This window comes from Amblyraja radiata, chromosome 7 (genome assembly GCF_010909765.2).
Source record: "Amblyraja radiata isolate CabotCenter1 chromosome 7, sAmbRad1.1.pri, whole genome shotgun sequence".
NCBI classification, from domain to species: Eukaryota; Metazoa; Chordata; class Chondrichthyes; order Rajiformes; family Rajidae; genus Amblyraja; species Amblyraja radiata.
The window spans coordinates 71,995,652-72,013,690 of record NC_045962.1 but is presented as its reverse complement, the minus strand read 5'-3'; the positions used below and the strand labels follow the sequence as shown (position 1 = coordinate 72,013,690).

Genomic DNA, 18,039 nt, shown 5'->3' with positions numbered 1-18,039 from the left:
ATGGCATATTTCAAGGATTAAATCCTCGGCCTCTTTTGAGGGCTGGATGTAAGACTGCATGAAGTAAACCAGGATTCCCATCCACTACTTTGCTATGCTGTTGATTGGGCCTCAAATCCCAGCTAATAAATGCTGGTGATGTAGGAAAGGCACGTCCTTCTGAGTGGAGGATTTCAGAGGTCTACATTGGACTCCGAGTGTTCAAAAAAGAAAACAATGTGAAGGTAATGAATGCCTTCGTGACTTTCAGTCTTGGTACGTATTAGCTCCCATGGCCAGAGCTGGATCCCTCAATTTTTGGCTGGCCTGGAACACTTCAGAACTAGTGATACAATAATGCCCCACAGCTCCAGTAACCCAGGGTCAATCGTGACCTTTGGTGCTGATTGTATGCAGTTTGCATTTCATCCCTGGGACCTCTTGGGTTTCTTCCTTATGCTTCGCTTTCTTCCCACATCCCAAAGACATACAGTTTTGGTTCATTAATCATTATTAATTGTATTTAATGTGTAGCTGGGTGGTCGAATCAGAAGTAATTAATGGGAATGTGGGGAGAATGGGTGACAGAGAAATCAATGGAAATAGACCTAAAATGCTGGAGTAACTCAGAGAGACAGGCAGCACTGGAGAGAACAAATGGGTAACGTTTTAAGTCGAGACTGAAAGTCAGGGGAGATGGAAACTAGAGATATGAAAGGGTACAAAGAGAATCTAACGTGTGAAAACAGATCAAAGCAGGCGATGGTCAAGGAAATGTAGATTGGTTCAATGTTGGCTGAGGGGAAGATGACAACAACAGTAAAATTAATCAGGAGGGCAGTGAAACTAGTCAGAGAACTAGGATAGGGGAGGAATGGAATGAGAGGGAAAGCAAGGGTTTCAATATTCATGACGCTGGGTTGTATGCTGCCCAAGCGAAATATGAGGTGCTGTTCCTCCAATTTGCATTTGGCCTCGCTCCGACAGTGGAGGAGGTCCATGGCAGAAAGGTCAGTATGCGAATGGGAGGGGGAGTTAAAGTGTTTAGCAACCGGGAGATCGCATAGGCCGTGGCGGACTGAGCTAAGGTGTTCAGCAAAATGATCTACACTTGGTCTCTTTATGGAGGTGTATAATATCAGGAGTGGAATAAATAGGGTATTTTTCCAGACTAGGAGAATCAATAACTAGTAGGCATAGAATTAAAGTCAGAGGGGAAAGATTTAACAGGAACATGAGGGGCAATCTTTACGCACAGTAAGGTGATGGCTGTATGGAACAATCTGCCAGAGAAAATAATTGAGGCAGGCAGAATAAATAACATTTAAAAGACATTTAGACTGGTACATGGATAGGAAAGGGTTAGAGGGATATGACCCAAACATGGGTAAATGGGACTAGCTTCAATGGGGCCTTTTGGTCAGCATGGACAAGTTGGGCCGAAGGGCCTTTTTCTGTGGTCTATGACTCAAATTCTTTTTTTAAACGACTTTGTTATTCATTAATACTTCCATAGTGATCAACAAAAATGACAGTAATGGCACATTTTCCTCCTTACTTGAAGGATGGAGGTAGATGATATCTTTTACTGTGAAGTCCCGAGGCTGGATCAGCTTCAGGCAGTCAGCAATGAAACTCAGCAGCAAGACCCAGGCCAGTCCCGGCCGGGCTTCCATTGCTCCTCTTGGCCTTGACCATGCAGATCTCCAATGAGATTCCTCCTTCTTTGGTACAAAGGACCTAAAAACAAGGAAGCAGCAAGTTGAGAGGATTGCCGCACATCGAGCTAAGAGCCAGTAACACATGGAGATATATCGGATAAAGTTTCACACTCCACTCCCCTCCCGCAGCGCCTTCCCAGACCTGTGGTCTTCCAACTTGGCTGAAAACATTCATGTACAAGCCCCTAGAGCCGTTGGGATAAACGGGATCGGGACATTACCCGAAGGATTGGCAGACGACGTCACTGGAGATGAGCTGGAGAAGTCGGACGCGAGGAGCAAGAACCGGTGGGAGGGTGAACCAGGTTAATGCCCCCAGTACCTTCAGGAGGTGCCCCAGGGGGGTGACCGGGTGAGGAGAGGAGAGGGACAGCAATGTGTAGGAACAGTTCTAGTACATCGAGCACCAGGCCAACCGGCCTTTGGACTTTGAATATGTGTAGGAACAGTTCTAGTACATCGAGCACCAGGCCAACCGGCCTTTGGACTTTGAATTAAAGATTATAGATGAGCTCTTCTCTGTGATCTTTGCTTTGAATAATGGCACAAAAAATGGCGGCGCCTGCATGTGTAATATATGCAGGAAGAATTTCACTGCAAAGTTGCACTTGTGACAAATAAATCACAATGAACGTTTGACTATTGACTCTCGATGAGACTTCCACGCATAAGCCACAGGACAAAGGATTTTGATTTTGATCAAAGGCACATCAAAACAGCCCAGCTGATTTGCTTTGGCAATTGACTGACAACGCAGGCAGACCAAGCTTGCCAGCACGCCAAGTACTGTGTTGTGGATGCCGACTGATCGCGGTGTGGTGAGGGGCTCCATAGCTAACAGGTTGTGGAGGTGGGGAGGAGAAAGATGATCAGTCCGAGGCAGTTGCATCATTTACCGAGCTAAACAATAAAAAATTAATCAAAATAAAAGTCACCATTCTTGAAAACCCTCTTTTTTTTGCAGCATTTTCTCGGGGCTACGTTTCTGAATACTTTGACTGGTTACAGGTTTTTTTTCTGCTCGAGGTACAAAAATGTCAAATCCACTTAGGAGTTACGAGCTGAACGTTTGCCTCAGTGGGTTCCAACTGATTGATTCTTCCAGCTCCTCATTGACCGCAGCTTCAGACTGACACTATTATAACGGCGTGGCCTTTGCTTTGCTGCCATGCCCGTAAAATTAACGGACAAATTCACGAAGCAAAGGATACAATTGCTCATTTGTCTGGGATGATTAACGCCGGGACATGTTTTCTTCGCCATCACCAGATGAGGACACAAAAGCTTTCGGCTTCCTGGGGGCCAGGGAACGTTTTTAATAAATATTTCCCCTTCCAGCTCACTGCACCTTTAAAAAAAAGGTCGATTCTCCCAAATTATAAACTGCTTTGTGAACACCCCAGGGCCTAAAGCAGGCGCACCATTGACCCTTATAATTCGTTCCGATTTTGCCTGCAGTTAGATTACATTACCAGCAGGTCAGAGGGAAAACCAGTGCCGTCTGCTTCACTTTGGTTCGTTACATTGTGTAAAACACTTACTAAAGAGGGTGAGCAGAAGGACTCCACTGAACATCAGGAAGGAAGGAGGCAACCTTTTTTTAAATGATGTAAATGTTCCACAGGTCAATATCCATCTATTCAATATATAGTTTGTGTTGTGCTGCAAACTTCAATTTGCCCAGCCTATTCCGTACAGGTTTTGTGTGTCAAGCAGCTGATATGATATTTAATTATTCAGATCGGAGGAATTAGATTGATCTTCAAAGTATTTTTTGTGATGCCAATATCTCCATTGTATGTATCAAATCTGCCAGAAACAAATGATCAGAATATCCCAAATATGTAATAACAAAGGGTTGCAGAATCTTACTGAAAACAAACTCCACTCATCTATATTTATTATCAATCTTCAAAAGATAATGGGTGTCACACGGTGCAGCAGTAGAGCTGCTGTCTTACAACACCAGCGACCCGGGTTCGATGCTGACTATGGGTGCTGTCTGTGTGGAGTTTATACGTTCTACCCGTGACTGCGTGGGTTTTCTTGCCATAGAGGGAGTACAGAGAAGGTTCACCAGACTGATTCCTGGGATGTCAGGACTTTCATATGAAGAAAGGCTGGATAGACTCGGCTTGTACTCGCTAGAATTTAGAAGATTGAGGGGGGATCTTATAGAAACGTACAAAATTCTTAAGGGGTTGGACAGGCTAGATGCAGGAAGATTGTTCCCGATGTTGGGGAAGTCCAGAACAAGGGGTCACAGTTTAAGGATAAGGGGGAAATCTTTTAGGACCGAGATGAGGTAAACATTTTTCACACAGAGAGTGGTGTAATCTCTGGAATTCTCTGCCACAGAAGGTAGTTGAGGCCAGTTCATTGGCTATATTTAAGAGGGAGTTAGATGTGGCCCTTGTGACTAAAGGGATCAGGGGGTATGGAGAGAAGGCAGGTACAGGATACTGAGTTTGAATTTTAGACATATTTGTCAGACACGTGGTTAAGTTGCTATTTAGATTTATGATATTAAATAAGATTTAGATTATTAAAAGATATTTAGCCTAAATATTTTATTGTAGCCTAAATTTTGTGTGGTTTAATTATATTAGAAGTCCAGTAATTGTTTCAGTTAATGCATCAGTAAAGTCCCACAAACCGTGATTTATTAAATTATAGCATTAGTCAGTTGAGGCATTTTGACCGAGTTGAATATAGTCATGGAATTCATATGAAAAGCAGACAGAATTTGTACTTAAACATCTCTTTTCACAGACAGCATCTTCAAAATGAAGATTGGAGGCCCATTTCGAGTTCTGGGGAGAAATGTCAGTCTGGAGTATGTGCATACGGTTTGGGAGGGGTGGGACTTGAACCAATAACCTCCTGACCCAAAGGCAAGAGTACTTCCAACCGAGTCTAAGTACTTGTTATGCGATTTGACGACCTTCTACAATTATGTTTTCCATCATATGGTTTGGGTATTAACTTGATTGACTGACAGATATCCTGGGGTTAAAATTGTATCATGTTACATTGTAAAAGTCCAATTCAGTGGCTAACCTCCCAAGCAGTGTTTGGAAGAATGTCTGAGGCCTTATTGTTCTAGGCTTTGTAGAGATATGTTGCATGACTGCATTAAACAGGGACTAAGTCGTACCTTGAACAAACCAATAAGGTATGTAGAAAGGAACTGCTGGAGGAACTCAGTGTTACTGAGAAAAAGAATGGGTGGCGTTTCGGGTCTGAAGAAGGATCCCGACACAAAACAACACCCATTTTTTTTCTCCAGAGATGCTGCCAGACCTAGGTACACAAATTGCTGGGGAAACTCAGCGGGTGCAGCAGCATCTATGGAGCGAAGGAAATAGGCGACGTTTCGGGCCGAAACCCTTCTTCAGACTCCATCTCATGCTGCCAGACCTGCTGAGTTAAGGGACTGTCCCACTTGGCTGTCATTTACGCGACAAGCCGGTCGTGACTGTCGCGCGCATCATCACGTGTCTTCATGCGTCATGCGTCTTCATGCGTGATGTCATTTGAATACCCAGTTTATGATATTTACCCAATTTATGATATTTATGGTGATTTTCTAAAATGTTCCAGTTTCTTGAGTGGTGCTAGCAATTGGAAAACTGCAGATGTAATGCCCCTATTCAAAAAAAGAGGTGAATGAAAAGTAGCGAGCTGCAGACCAAATTAATCCATAGGAAGGAACTGCAGATGCTGGTTTAAATTGAAGATAGACACAAAATGCAAGAGTAACTCGGCGGTACAGGGAGCATCTCTGGAGAGAAGGAATGGATGATGTTTCGGGTCGAGATACTTCTTCAGTCTGAAGAAAGGTCTCGACCCGGAACGTCACCCATTGCTTCTCTCCAGAGATGCTGCCGGTCCCGCTGAGTTACTCCTGCATTTTGTATCGTTTATCTGGTTTGCTCTTCCATTTCTACCAACTGCACCCCTTCTCATGTCATTCGTTCATCCAGCTGTAGGAGAGACAACATTTGTCTTTTTAACGTCTTCCTTACCCACAATCCAGGGACCCAAGCAGTCATTGCAAGTGCAGCATCAATTCACTTTTGCACTTTCTGGTTTAGTGTATTTTGGTGTTCACCACGTAGTTTTCTCTATGAAACTGTGCAAATTTTTAAATCGCGCACGCTTATATCCATGACGCGTTAAATGCGGGCTGACTGCGTATGGGCGGCGCGCAGCGGCGCATGGTTACGCACGGTGCCCTAATCTTGCATCACCACACGCTATACGTACGAGGTCAGGACGCCTGCGTGCGACCGCAATACGCCCGCGTGCGTATGCGATACGTCACGCCGGAGGCGCGCGAAGATTTTGTGCCCTACAAAATCCTGAAGTGCTGCGCGATACCGTACGCAACTCCATACCCCTCCGCGCTTCTCCATGCGACCGTCCCACGCGGCCCACACGCTACCCGTGCGTCTCAACGCGACGACGAGGTCGCGCAAATGGCGTGCAAATGACTGCCAAGTGGGACAGGCCCTTTACTCCAGCAGTTTGTGTCTATCTTATTGCTGGATTTGAGGCCGGTGGTAACATAGTGGATGCAACTATCAGGACACAGTAATAAAAGACAAAGCAATAGAAAATATTTACATCTATAGTCCCTTCACAATTCTTGGTGTTCTATGGAACTTTTCACTATCATCATCCATGAGGCAAGCAGCCAATTTGTGCACAGTAAGCCACCACAAATAGGAATGTGACAAAAAAAAGACACAAAGTGCTGGAGTAACTCAATGGGTCAGGCAGCATCTCTGGAGAATATGGGTAGGTGACATTTCGGGTCAGAAATCGAAACGTCACCTATCTATGTCATCTAGAGATGCTCTGATCCACTGAGTTACTCCAGTACTTTTTTCTTTTTACTTTTTTCTTTTTGTTTTGTAAACCAGCATCTGCAGCTCCTTGTTTCTACATTTTAGGAATGTGACGACGTTGACGGCAGGAGACTGACTAAGATGCAAGGGATATTCCCTCAGTGAAATAGTTGGTGGATTTGCCATAACCATATGCAGCATAGAGTCATAGGTTGGATATAGAGTGGATACATAGAGTGGATACAGTGTGGAAACAGGCCATTGCAGCTTGCAGGCCCCAGTTTAGACTGTGCAGTTCTTTGTCTATCTATGTTAGACTGCCAGCCTTAATTCTCATGCTCAAGACTCTAGGGTGAGGTTGAAACTCATAGCTTGACTCCGTGCCAAACGTGCTATAATTATTCATGCTGTGTTGTTTTTCTACTGCCTGCCAATTTGACTGCACCAAAATACCCAGGCAGTGACCTGTGTCTTCAGGAAACCTGCAATACCGTTTCATTAACTTTTCTAGAAGCTGGATTCTCACAATTATTTTGGGACTCTTGTACCTCTCTCCCAGCATAACTATGGGCACCATATCTGAGGAAGGATGTGCTGGCTCTGGAGAGGGTCCAGAGGAGGTTTACAAGAATGATCCCAGGAAGGAGTAGGTTAACCTATGATGAGCGTTTGTCGGCACTGGGCCTATATTCACTGGAGTTTGGAAGAATGAGGGGACACCTCATTGAAATGTACAGAATAGTGAAAGGCTTGGATAGAGTGAATATGGCGAGGATGTTCCCACTAATAGGAGAGTCTAAGGCTAGAGGTCATAGCCTCAAAATTAAAGGACGTTCTTTGCCACAGAAGGCTGTGGAGTCAAAGTCAGGGGATACATTTAAGGCAGAGATAGATAGATTCTTGACTAGTACAGGTGGCAGAGGTTATGGGGAGAAGGCAAGAGAAAATGGGGTTAGGAGGGAGAGATGGATCAACCATGATTGAATGGCGGAATAGACGATGGGCCGAATGGCCTAATTCTACTCCTATCACTTATCATTTTATGATCTTATGACTACTACTGGCACCAATGTGTTTCATAAGAAGGAGGGGCCTAGCAAGGTGTTTGGAGGGGGTGATGTCAGGCTGAACATGGAGCACTCCACCCCTACTTGCCCAGATCTTCACACATACATCTTCTGGTGGAGGTCAGTGACTACATCCCAACTTGATAGGGAATTCTAAATATCAACAGTGAGGAACTTCAGTCGCAAATCCACTTCCTCATCACCCACAGGATGCACTGTGTGAAACATGAGGTGCTGCAGTAACTCAGCGGATCATGCAGCCTCTCTGCGGGAATAGACTGCTGATGTTTTACGTTGTAGTAGACTGGGGAGAAAACTGGAGGAAAAAAAAGTGGGGATGGGTCAAATCCTGGAAGTGATAGGTGGATACAGGGGGGGGGGGGGTATGATTAACAAATGGGTGGGATGGGTGACGGATGCAAGGCATGAAAAGGAGACAAAAGGGTGTCAGATGAGTGAAATGAATAGCCAGAGGGAGGGTTATTTGGGTGGACAGTAAGGGGGTGAGTGGAGGGAGAGGGGGAGGGGGAGGGGGTGGGGGAGATGGGATGAGATTGGGAGATATAGGTGCAAACCAGGGTGGGGGGTGTACAGCAAAGAGAATGGGGGTTGTTACTGAAAATCGGAGAATTCAATTCAATTGAGTGGATAAAGTTGCATTTTGCATGTCACTTTGTGCACAGGGTGATCTGGGAACCTGTCGTGGCAGTATCTTCAAACGACTGCATGCCCTGTAAAGTGGCTTACTTGTCTGTGCAGTTATCATGTTTCACATTGAAATTGTATCCCCAAGCTAATGCCGGTGTAGATCGAATGCTACGTGGTTCTCTGTATTTGCTTTTTATGGTGCGCTCTCTGGCATTATCACGCAGACGGAGGCTCTCTGGAAGTCACATACATGCAGGTTGTACAATTGCCAGTTGAAAAACTGCCAGTGTGGATCCAGGTGAGGAGGGGTAGATTAGTGGATGGAGGTACATGGGGGATAAAGTGGTGGAGATAACAGAGGCTGGGATGTGATTTGTGGTGTGGTTAAGGGGATTCAGATGATAGAATCTGATGGGAAAGTGAAGTCAGAGTAAAATAAGTGAGAGGGTGCAGTGGGAAGAAAGTGGTGCTGTTGAGCAGATAGACTTGGTGGGGAAGAAGCTGGAAGAGAGATGCAGATTACTCCATGACTATTGCAGGAAAGATGTTCCCCATGTTGGGGGAAGTTCGAGAACCAGGGGGTCACAGTTTAAGAATAAGGGGTAGGCCATTTAGGACTGAGACGAGGAAAGACTTTTTCACCCAGAGAGTTGTGAATCTGTGGAATTTTCTGCCACAGAAGGCAGTGGAGGCCAATTCACTGGACGTGTTCAAGAGAGTTAGATATAGCTCTTAGGACTAATGGAATCAATGGATATGGGGTAAAAGCAGGAACAAGGTACTGATTCTAGATGATCAGCCATGATCATATTGAATGGTGGTACTGGCTCGAACGGCCGAATGGCCTACTCCCGCACCTACTTTCTATGTTTCTACGAGGTGGTCAACAGAACACATTTGTACTTCCGGTGGCGCTGGTGCCAGCAGCCTCCACCTACAGCCCGGTATCTTTTTGTTTTTTTGTTTATTTAGTTATGTAAAAGTGTGATTTTTTGTGTTTTTTTTGTGTTTTGATGTGGGGGAAGAGGGTACGGTGCAGGGGATACCGTCCTTCAGCCGCTTCCTGGTGAAGACGCAACTATTATTCGAGTCGCGTCCTCGCCCCCCCCCCCCCCCCCCCCAGCGGCCTACCTACTGGATTGGCGTGGCCTTTCCTGCCGGGATCGACCAGAGCTCGAGCAGCAGTGGGACAGCGCGGGACAGCCCTTACCGGGGATCGCCGTCTGGAGCCCGGAGTGCTGGACCTGCGGCACCAACATCATGGAGCTGCGGTTTGCGGAGCTCCCAACGCGGGCGGCGCTGATGGACAGCGCGGGGTCCTGCGACTCTGCCCGGCTCGGCCGCTGCGGGCTCGGGAGCTGCGGACTCGGGAGCTGCGGACTCGGGAGCTGCGGGTTCGGCCGCTGCGGGCTCGGGAGCTGCGGACTCCGGCTGCGGGAAGCGGCTGATCAGGAGGTCCGGGCCGCTGAGGAGGAGGATGTTCACCGTCGGGGTTCGGCGTCGGCGTTCCACCAGCCCGGCGTGAGGGCCTGAACATCGGGCCACCCGGGGCGGCGACTGCGGGTGCTAGGAAGGCCTCGACCACGAGTGAACAACTGGGAAGAATGGAGGGGAGGCTGGCTGGACTATGGTGCCTTCCTCACCTTGGTGCCACTGTGTTATGTTGTGTCGTGGACTTTCAGTGTTTGTGATTTTTTTTTAATTCTATTTTATTTTTAATATGTTTTATTATTTATTATTATTTATTTATTTTTATTTTTATGATACTGCCTGTAAGGGAAATTCATTTCATTGTCTCTAACTGAGACAATGACAATAAATTTGAATACAAAAATACAAAAAAATCCATATGCAACTGAATTATGCATACATATAGATATGCTTACAAGATAATGCTTACAAGATTATCACAGAATGTACAGATGACATTATTGCTCTTCCTTAATCCTTCACCTTTTGATGATGCCCATTACGCATCTCTTATGGTCATCATTACTAAAAGCAAGCCAGTCAACTACAGCACTATTTGATCCTCAATGTTATATAAAGACATTAATAGAAATGTGCCCTTGGCTCCTCTAATCTGCTTAATGACTCGGTGAGACATGGCTACTCCTGGACCTCATATCCATCTTCCCATCCAGCCCTCATGTGCTTCGATTCCCTTGATGTTCAAAAGTCCTTTGATCTCTGCTTTAAGTTTGCCACATGACTATATTCAAAGTTGCTATTGATAGACGACAGGACACGTAGGATTTTGGCTAGACGGACCGGCTGACCATCGGAAGCCCGATTGCTTTTGACTGTGATCTGATTATCAAGGTATTAGAGATGCTGGAATTCTGAAGAAAAAAATACAGAAATTGCTGGAATCCTTTATAGATCATGCGGCATTTACTGAAAGGGTTAATGTTTCGGGTTGATGATTTTAATTGTGGTCATTGAGTTGGTAGCAGTGTGGCATTTTATTTACCCAACAAATGGCAAAGGATAAAATCGCCTTCTTGGATTCACTGATGCAGTGAGCAATATTTAAAAAATAATGTAAAATCAACGAAAGAGGAAAAATAGCTATTGTATTTAAAGAAGGATGTTATTTTGATTGAGGAATGGCAGATGACGCAGTTTTTATCGAAACTTACAGCAGTATTAAGTGGTCTGCATCATGCAAAATGATGGAAAAGGTCAGGAAGAGATCACAAACTAAACCCCAGTGATTGACAGACTGAGGCTCCCAGCCTCCATCACTGGTTCTGGAAATACACAGCCACAATGGAGAAAGCTTCACAAATTTATCCCAATTAATTTTTTGACATTTAGCTGTCGCACAGAATAAGGGCTCATCTACGGGACAAATCAGTCATCTCCTTGACATCACTCATTGTGAATCAGTTTTCTCTGTTGCAATTCTGAAAGGGGGGAGGGTATGACAGGGTGCTTAACTGAGAGGATGTCATGCAAGAAATCTCTCTGATATCGACTCCATTATTGTGTTGTGATGTGTTTCTAAATCCTTATTGCAATGAATAGAGTAAGATTAATTTCTTGCCTTTAGCTGGGTTACTCCCAAGGTTAATAGTACAACCAGGGGGGGCTAGGTAGGCATAGAGGCCATGTCAATGTTCACAAGCTGGCTCTGCAAGATGCCAGCCTTGCTGGAGTGGTGGACAGATTGAAAGGTTTCTTCATGGTCTGCTTTTTGCTGCAGTCCAGTGTCTGCTCCAGTACAGGTGTATCACTGCTTCAGTTCTCAACCTGCCCACCTGGATGCGATGGCCATTTAAGAACAGTAGGTAGTCCACAGCACCAGGAGACTGCACTGATGTACGTCACCAAGTCACAATCCTTGTAGGCAACAGCAGGTGTAGGACATATTCTCTCTATTGACATGTAGCTCCTGTATAACTTCAAGTATTTAACTGCTGCTGTGTTGCAGTGGGTGACTTGTGTCCCTCCACCTGCTTTACTTCATACCCTGGATAGCAACAGTGCTCTATCAGATAAGATATACAAGCTATTGATGTAGGTTGGTTTAAGCCTATCTGTTATATACTGGCTGATGCCAGTGACTTATTAGGGGGTGACAGCGTGGCAAGGGCAGGTCACATCTTCCAAACGTGATTTTGAGTTTTTTTGAGGTGGTGACAAAGATGATTGATGAGGATAGGGCCATGGGATATTGTTGTGTCTACATGGGCTTTAGTGAAAGCATTTGACAAGGTCCTTCACGGTAAAATGATCCAGAAGATCAAGGCATGTAGGATCCATTGAGACCTGGTAGATTGGATTGAAAAATGGATTGGTCATAAAAGACGGTGGGTAGTGAGGAAGTGGTGTTATTCTCTGTAGGTCTGTAACTAGTTAGACTCCAAGAGTCACTTGGACAAGCACATGACCAAGCGGTGTTTAGAAGGATGTGGGGAGAGACCTCATTGAAACTTACCGAATAGTTAAAGGCCTGGATAGAGTGAAGGTGGACAGGATGTTTCCACTATTGGGAGAGCCTAGGACCAGAGGCCATAGCCTCGCAATGAAAGGACATACCTTTAGAAAGGAGATGAGAAGAAATGTCTTTAGTCAGAGTGTGGTAAATCTGTGGAATTCATTGCCCCAGATGGCTGTGGAGGCCAGGTCAATGGATATTCTTAAAGAGGAGATTGACAGAGAGAGGGTGGTGAATCTGTGGAATTCTCTGCCACAGAAGGTAGTTGAGGCCAGTTCATTGGCTATATTTAAGAGGGAGTTAGATGTGGCCCTTGTGGCTAAAGGGATCAGGGGGTATGGAGAGAAGGCAGGTACAGGATACTGAGTTGGATGATCAGCCATGATCATATTGAATGGCGGTGCAGGCTCGAAGGGCCGAATGGCCTACTCCTGCACCTATTTTCTATGTTTCTATGTTTCTATGACAGATTCTTAAGGGATTATGCGGCGAAGGCAGGAGAATGAGGTTGAGAGATAGGGGTTGAGGGATAGATCACCCCATGATTGAATGGCAGAGTAGACTTGATTGGCTGAATTTACAGGGCGTGCAGTCGTTTGAAAATACTGCCATGACAGGTTCCCAGATCATGACCCATGGGGCCTTTTCGCGTGTTGTATTGAATATTGAATAGAATATTTCATGGGCGAGTCGTGACACTAAGTCAGTAAAACTCTTTGCCTGTCCGGAGGAAGTCATGCAGCTTGGTCCTTATCTGATATTGACTAATTCTTGCAGCCGTCTGGGTAACAATCAAGAAAGGAAATCATAAATAACTTACCTTTATTCAACACAGGGCCCTGTGCCCAAAGAAGTGATCTCAAGTGTGGCGATCTGACAACAAAGATCACTGAACACCAATTGTAAACTGCACTTTGCATCTTCCTGGACTGAAATCACTGCATAAGTCGAATAAGGAGTGAGTGAGCTGGCAATGGGCTTCAGGTGGACATGGGCTGGGTAACGTGAAGATTTTACACATGATACATTTGATAATTCAATGCAGGAAAGAGTGAGGTGATGTATTTCAGTGAAGGGTTTAGGAGAGACGATTTAATCTAAATAATGCAATGAGTGAATTCTGGAGAGAGATCTGGAAGAGTTTGTACACAAGCCTCTGAAGGTGGCAGGTAAGCTCAACAGCATAATAAGTAAGATAGATACAAAATGCTGGAGTAAGTCACAAGTTCATAAGTGATAGGAGCAGAATTAGGCCATTCAGCCCATCTAGTCTACTCCACCATTCAATCATGGCTGATTTATCTCTCCCTCCTAACCCCATTCTCCTGCCTTCTCCCCATAGCCCCTGACAGCCTTAAGGGGCTGTCCCACTGTACGAGCTAATTCAAGAGCTCTCCCGAGTTTAAAAAAAAATCAAACTCGTGGTAAGCACATAGAATGTACGTAGCTGGTACGTCGGAGCTCAGGACACTCTTAGCGGCTCATAACGCTAACGGCAGGTACTCGGGAAACGCGGTAAGCTCGGGAAGACTCGTGAAGATTTTTCACATGGTGAAAAATGTCCACGAGAGCCCCAAGTACCTACGAGGGGCTATTACCGTAATTCTCCAAGTTCGAATTAGGGGAAACTCGGGAGAACTCTTCAATTAGCTCGTACAGTGGGACAGCCCCATTACTAATCAAGAAGTATTATGAATGTGTCAGCGAGACAGGCAGCATCTCTGGAGTGAAGGAATGCGTACTGTTTTGGGTTGATACCCTTCTTCAGACTCGACAGTCTGAAGAAGGGTCTCAACCTGAAATGTCACCTGTTCCTCAACTTCAGAGATGCTGCCTGTCCCGCTGACTTACTCCAGCATTTTGTGTCTATCTTCGGTGTAAACCAGCGTCTGCACTTCCTTCCTACTCATTACTCCTTCAACATTATCAGTAAAACATATGTAGCCTTGGCCTTTAATTGGCAAGCTATAAAAACACTTTAACCAATGTATAAATACAGATTCAGCACCATCTGGATTGAAGTGCCTCATTTTGGACTCTGTTCTTACGGATGGTTATGAAACCCATGGACAGGCAACAGAATGTTTTACCAACATGATGCCAGGGATTATAGAAATGCCCTGCAGAGTACAGGCCTACATGGTTGTGATATGTTATAGTTCTCTAGTGGGAACACTCAGAATTACGTGGTCCGGGTACCTTAAAAAGGGCAGCTGGAAATATTTGTTTTCTCTACACAATGAGTGGTTATGGATTGGAATAGACTGCCTGAGAGGGCGGTGAATATAATTAAATACCAGCCTTCAAAATTAAGTTGGATAACTACTTAAAGAAAAAAAAGAACAGGGAAATGGAGAGAGGGTGAGCATTGGATTAAATTGATTGCTCTTCATAGATTGTGAGCAAAGTCAATGGGTTAAATCAAAGGTAGACACAAAATGCTGGAGTAACTCAGCGGGACAGGCAGCATCTCTGGAGAGAAGGAATGAGTGACGTTTCGGGTCAAGACCCTTCTTCAAACTGATGTCAGGGGGATACAGAGGTAAAATGTAGTCGGAGACAGTAAGACTGGTGGGAGAACTGGGAAGGGGGGAGATGATGGAGAGAGAGGGAAAGCAAGGGTTACTTGAAGTTAGAGAAGTCAATGTTCATACCGCTGGGGTGTAAGCTACCGAAGCTAAATATGAGGTGCTGTTCCTCCAATTTGCACTGGGCCTCACTCTGACAATGGAGGAGGCCAAGGACAGAAAGGTCAGATTGGGAATGGGAGGGGAAGTTAAAGTGCTGAGCAACTGGGAGATCAGGTAGGTTTAGTCAGACTGAGCGGAGGTGTTCAGTAAAACGATCGCTGAGCCTGCGCTTGGTCTCGCCGATGTACAGGAGTTGACACCTGGAACAGCGGATACATTAGATGAGTTAACAAGGGAGTTGCGGAGGGAACGGTCTCTGCGGAAAGCAGAAAGGATTGGAGATGTGAAGATGTGGCTAGTAGTGGGGTCCCATTGGAGGTGGCGAAAATGTCAGAGGATTATGTGCTATAGATCTCGACTCACAACTCTCTGTGTGAAAAAGTGTTTCCTCATCTCCGTTCTAAATGCCTTGCCACTTATTCTTAAACTGTGGCCTCTGGTTCCGGACTCTCCCAACATCGGGAACATGTTTCCTGCCTCTAGCGTGTCCAAACCCTTAATGATCTTATATGTTTCAATAAGATCCCCTCTCATCCTTCTAAATTCCAGAGTGTACAAGCCCAGCCGCGCCATTCTCTCAGCATAACTCAGTCCCGCCATCCCAGGAATTAACCTTGTGAACCTACACTGCACTCCCTCAATAGCAAGAATATCCTTCCTCAAATTAGGGGACCAAAAAAAGCACACTATCCTCCAGGTGTGGTCACACTAGTGGTCCTGTACAACTGCAGACCTCTTTGCTCCTATACTCAACTCCTCTTGTTATGAAGGCCAACATGCCATTCGCTTTCTTCACTGCCTGCTGTATCTCGACCCAAAACTTCGCCAATGCATTCTCTCCATAGATGCTGCCTCACCCGCTGAGTTTCTCCAGCATTTTTTGTCTTGGTTAGTTGGCTAATTCACAACAGTAAAATTCGGTGTGCATGATAGTGCTAGTGTACAGGGATCGCTGGTCGCCGCGGACTTGGTGGGCTGAAGGGCCCTGTTTCCGAGCAGTATTTCTAAACTATACTAGAATGATTCATATTATCTAATTCTGTGAAAACAGAACACCACCCACCCCTACTACGGAAAAGATGCCTTAAGCTATAAAGGGTACAGAGAAGATTTATGAGGATATTACCAGGACTCAAGGGCCTGAGCTTCAGGGAATGTTTGGGCAGACTAACTCATTATTGGAGCGCAGGAGGCTGAGAGGCAATTTTATAGGTGTATAATATTATGAGGGGAATAGACAGAGTGAATACAGTCCTTTTCCCCGGGTAGGGGAATCAAAAAAACTAGACAGCATAGGTTTCATGTGAGAGGAGAGATTTGACAGACACAATAAGGACAACATTTTCCACACAGAGTTTGGCAGGTATATGAAACAAGCAGCCAGAGGAAGTGGCTGAGGCAGATAAAATACCAACATTTAAAAGGTCCATTAATAGAAAAGGTTTCGAGTGACGTGGGTCGAATGCAAACAAATGGAACTAGTGTTGTTTGGCATCTGGGTGGGCATGAAGGAGTTGGGCCTGTTTCTGTGCTGAATGAGTCAATTACTAAATTGGATACTGATGAGATCCATCTCACTTCAGATCAGAACATTTCACTTCAGAACATATATCGACAGATACGCAGCTACGGATAGATCAATAAGCTTGCCTAAGGCAGCTGAAGATAGACATAAGAAGCTGGAGTAACTCAACGGGACAGGCAGCATTTCTGGAGAGAAGGAATGGGTGACGTTTCAGGTTTCTCAAGGGTCTCGACCCGAAACATCACCCATTCCTTCTCTCCAGAGATGCTGCCTGTCCCGCTGAGTTACTCCAGCATTTTGTGTCTATCTTCAGTTTAAACCAGCATCTGCAGTTCCTTCATACACATTTTGCCACTACAGCTTTTCATTTACATTTTCAATCAATACCTGAAGAAGGAACTGGATGCTGAAGGAACACAACACAAACACATCAATAGTTTTGAATGTTGTCATTCATTGGGAGGTTATTAAATGCTGTTCAGTCGCTGGTCATTTAAACTCGGGGATAAGCTTCTGGCAGTGAAAACTCTCTTGAATAAATTGTCAAGCAAATAAGTCGTAAATCTGATCCACAATTTCATAAACATTCATATTGTATACTTTTATTTACAAACCTGTGTAAACCATTCTGGTGTTATATCAAAATTCCAGCTACACACACTTAATACATTTTATTAATACACCAAATTAATGCACCTTATTTTAATAAACCTTTAATTTAATAATAATCTACTACTGTGATTATTTCTCTTTCCATCACTCAAGAACTGAGGTTGAAACAAACCCCAGAGGCTCTCACCATTCCCATAATAAGCAGTTGGTGTGATCAAAATTAATGTTAATAGATACTAAATGAGATTCATAGGTAGGTTATTGCCTGACTCGTTTGAATAGGGATGCATAGGAGTGCTCAGGATGGGGCAGCATCTCTGATGGGGGGTACGTCGTGTTCCATTGGGGGTAGTTCGCCCACCTTTGGTCCCCACCTGGCAGCCAGGAAAGAGGTACTGATTTTAGATGAACAGCCATGATCATATTGAATGGCAGTGCTGGCTCGAAGGGCCAATGGCCTATGTTTCTATGTTTCTATGCTTGAGTATATGGTAATAAAACTCGATCACTTGATTTTGAAACATTCATGCATGGTGGAGGTATAATGTCATCATAGAGTGATACAGGGTGAAAACAGGCGCAACTTGCCCACACCCGCCAACATGTCCCAGCTACGCTACCTGCTTTTGGTCCATAACTCCAAACCTGTCCTATCCATGTATCAGTCTAACATTTTCTCAAATGTTGGGATGGTCCCTGCCTCAACTACCTCCTCTAGCAGCTTGTTCCATACACCCATCAACCTTTGTGTGGATAAATTTACCCCTTAAAAAGTTACCTCTTAAAAATACTTCATACAAAAAGCATTGAAATCATATTTCTACAGTGCACTAAAACATGATTTTAATACATGAAATTTTAAAAAGTTCCTACCCTGTGTGGGGAGACCCTTCTTCCACACCCTCTCCCCACTCGGTTGCTCCAGTCCCTCACCGGGTACCCCCAAAGCCAGTGATCAGTATTCGCACAGCCCCACTTTCAAAAACGCTCCAATCCAATTT

At 44.9% G+C, this 18,039-nt stretch overlaps 1 protein-coding gene across 5 annotated transcripts in view; it reads right to left on the bottom strand.

Annotated features, from left to right (window-relative positions):
• The window catches only part of lypd6 (LY6/PLAUR domain containing 6), a 200,511-nt gene that overhangs the window by 36,011 nt on the left and 146,461 nt on the right, over positions 1 to 18,039 (bottom strand). For all 5 annotated transcript variants that reach the window (XM_033024735.1, XM_033024733.1, XM_033024736.1 and 2 more), the window contains one exon: positions 1,538 to 1,719. In XM_033024735.1, the coding sequence (XP_032880626.1) occupies positions 1,538 to 1,655 (118 nt within the window). In that variant the 5' untranslated portion in view covers positions 1,656 to 1,719. The remainder of the gene's footprint in view (positions 1 to 1,537; positions 1,720 to 18,039) is intronic.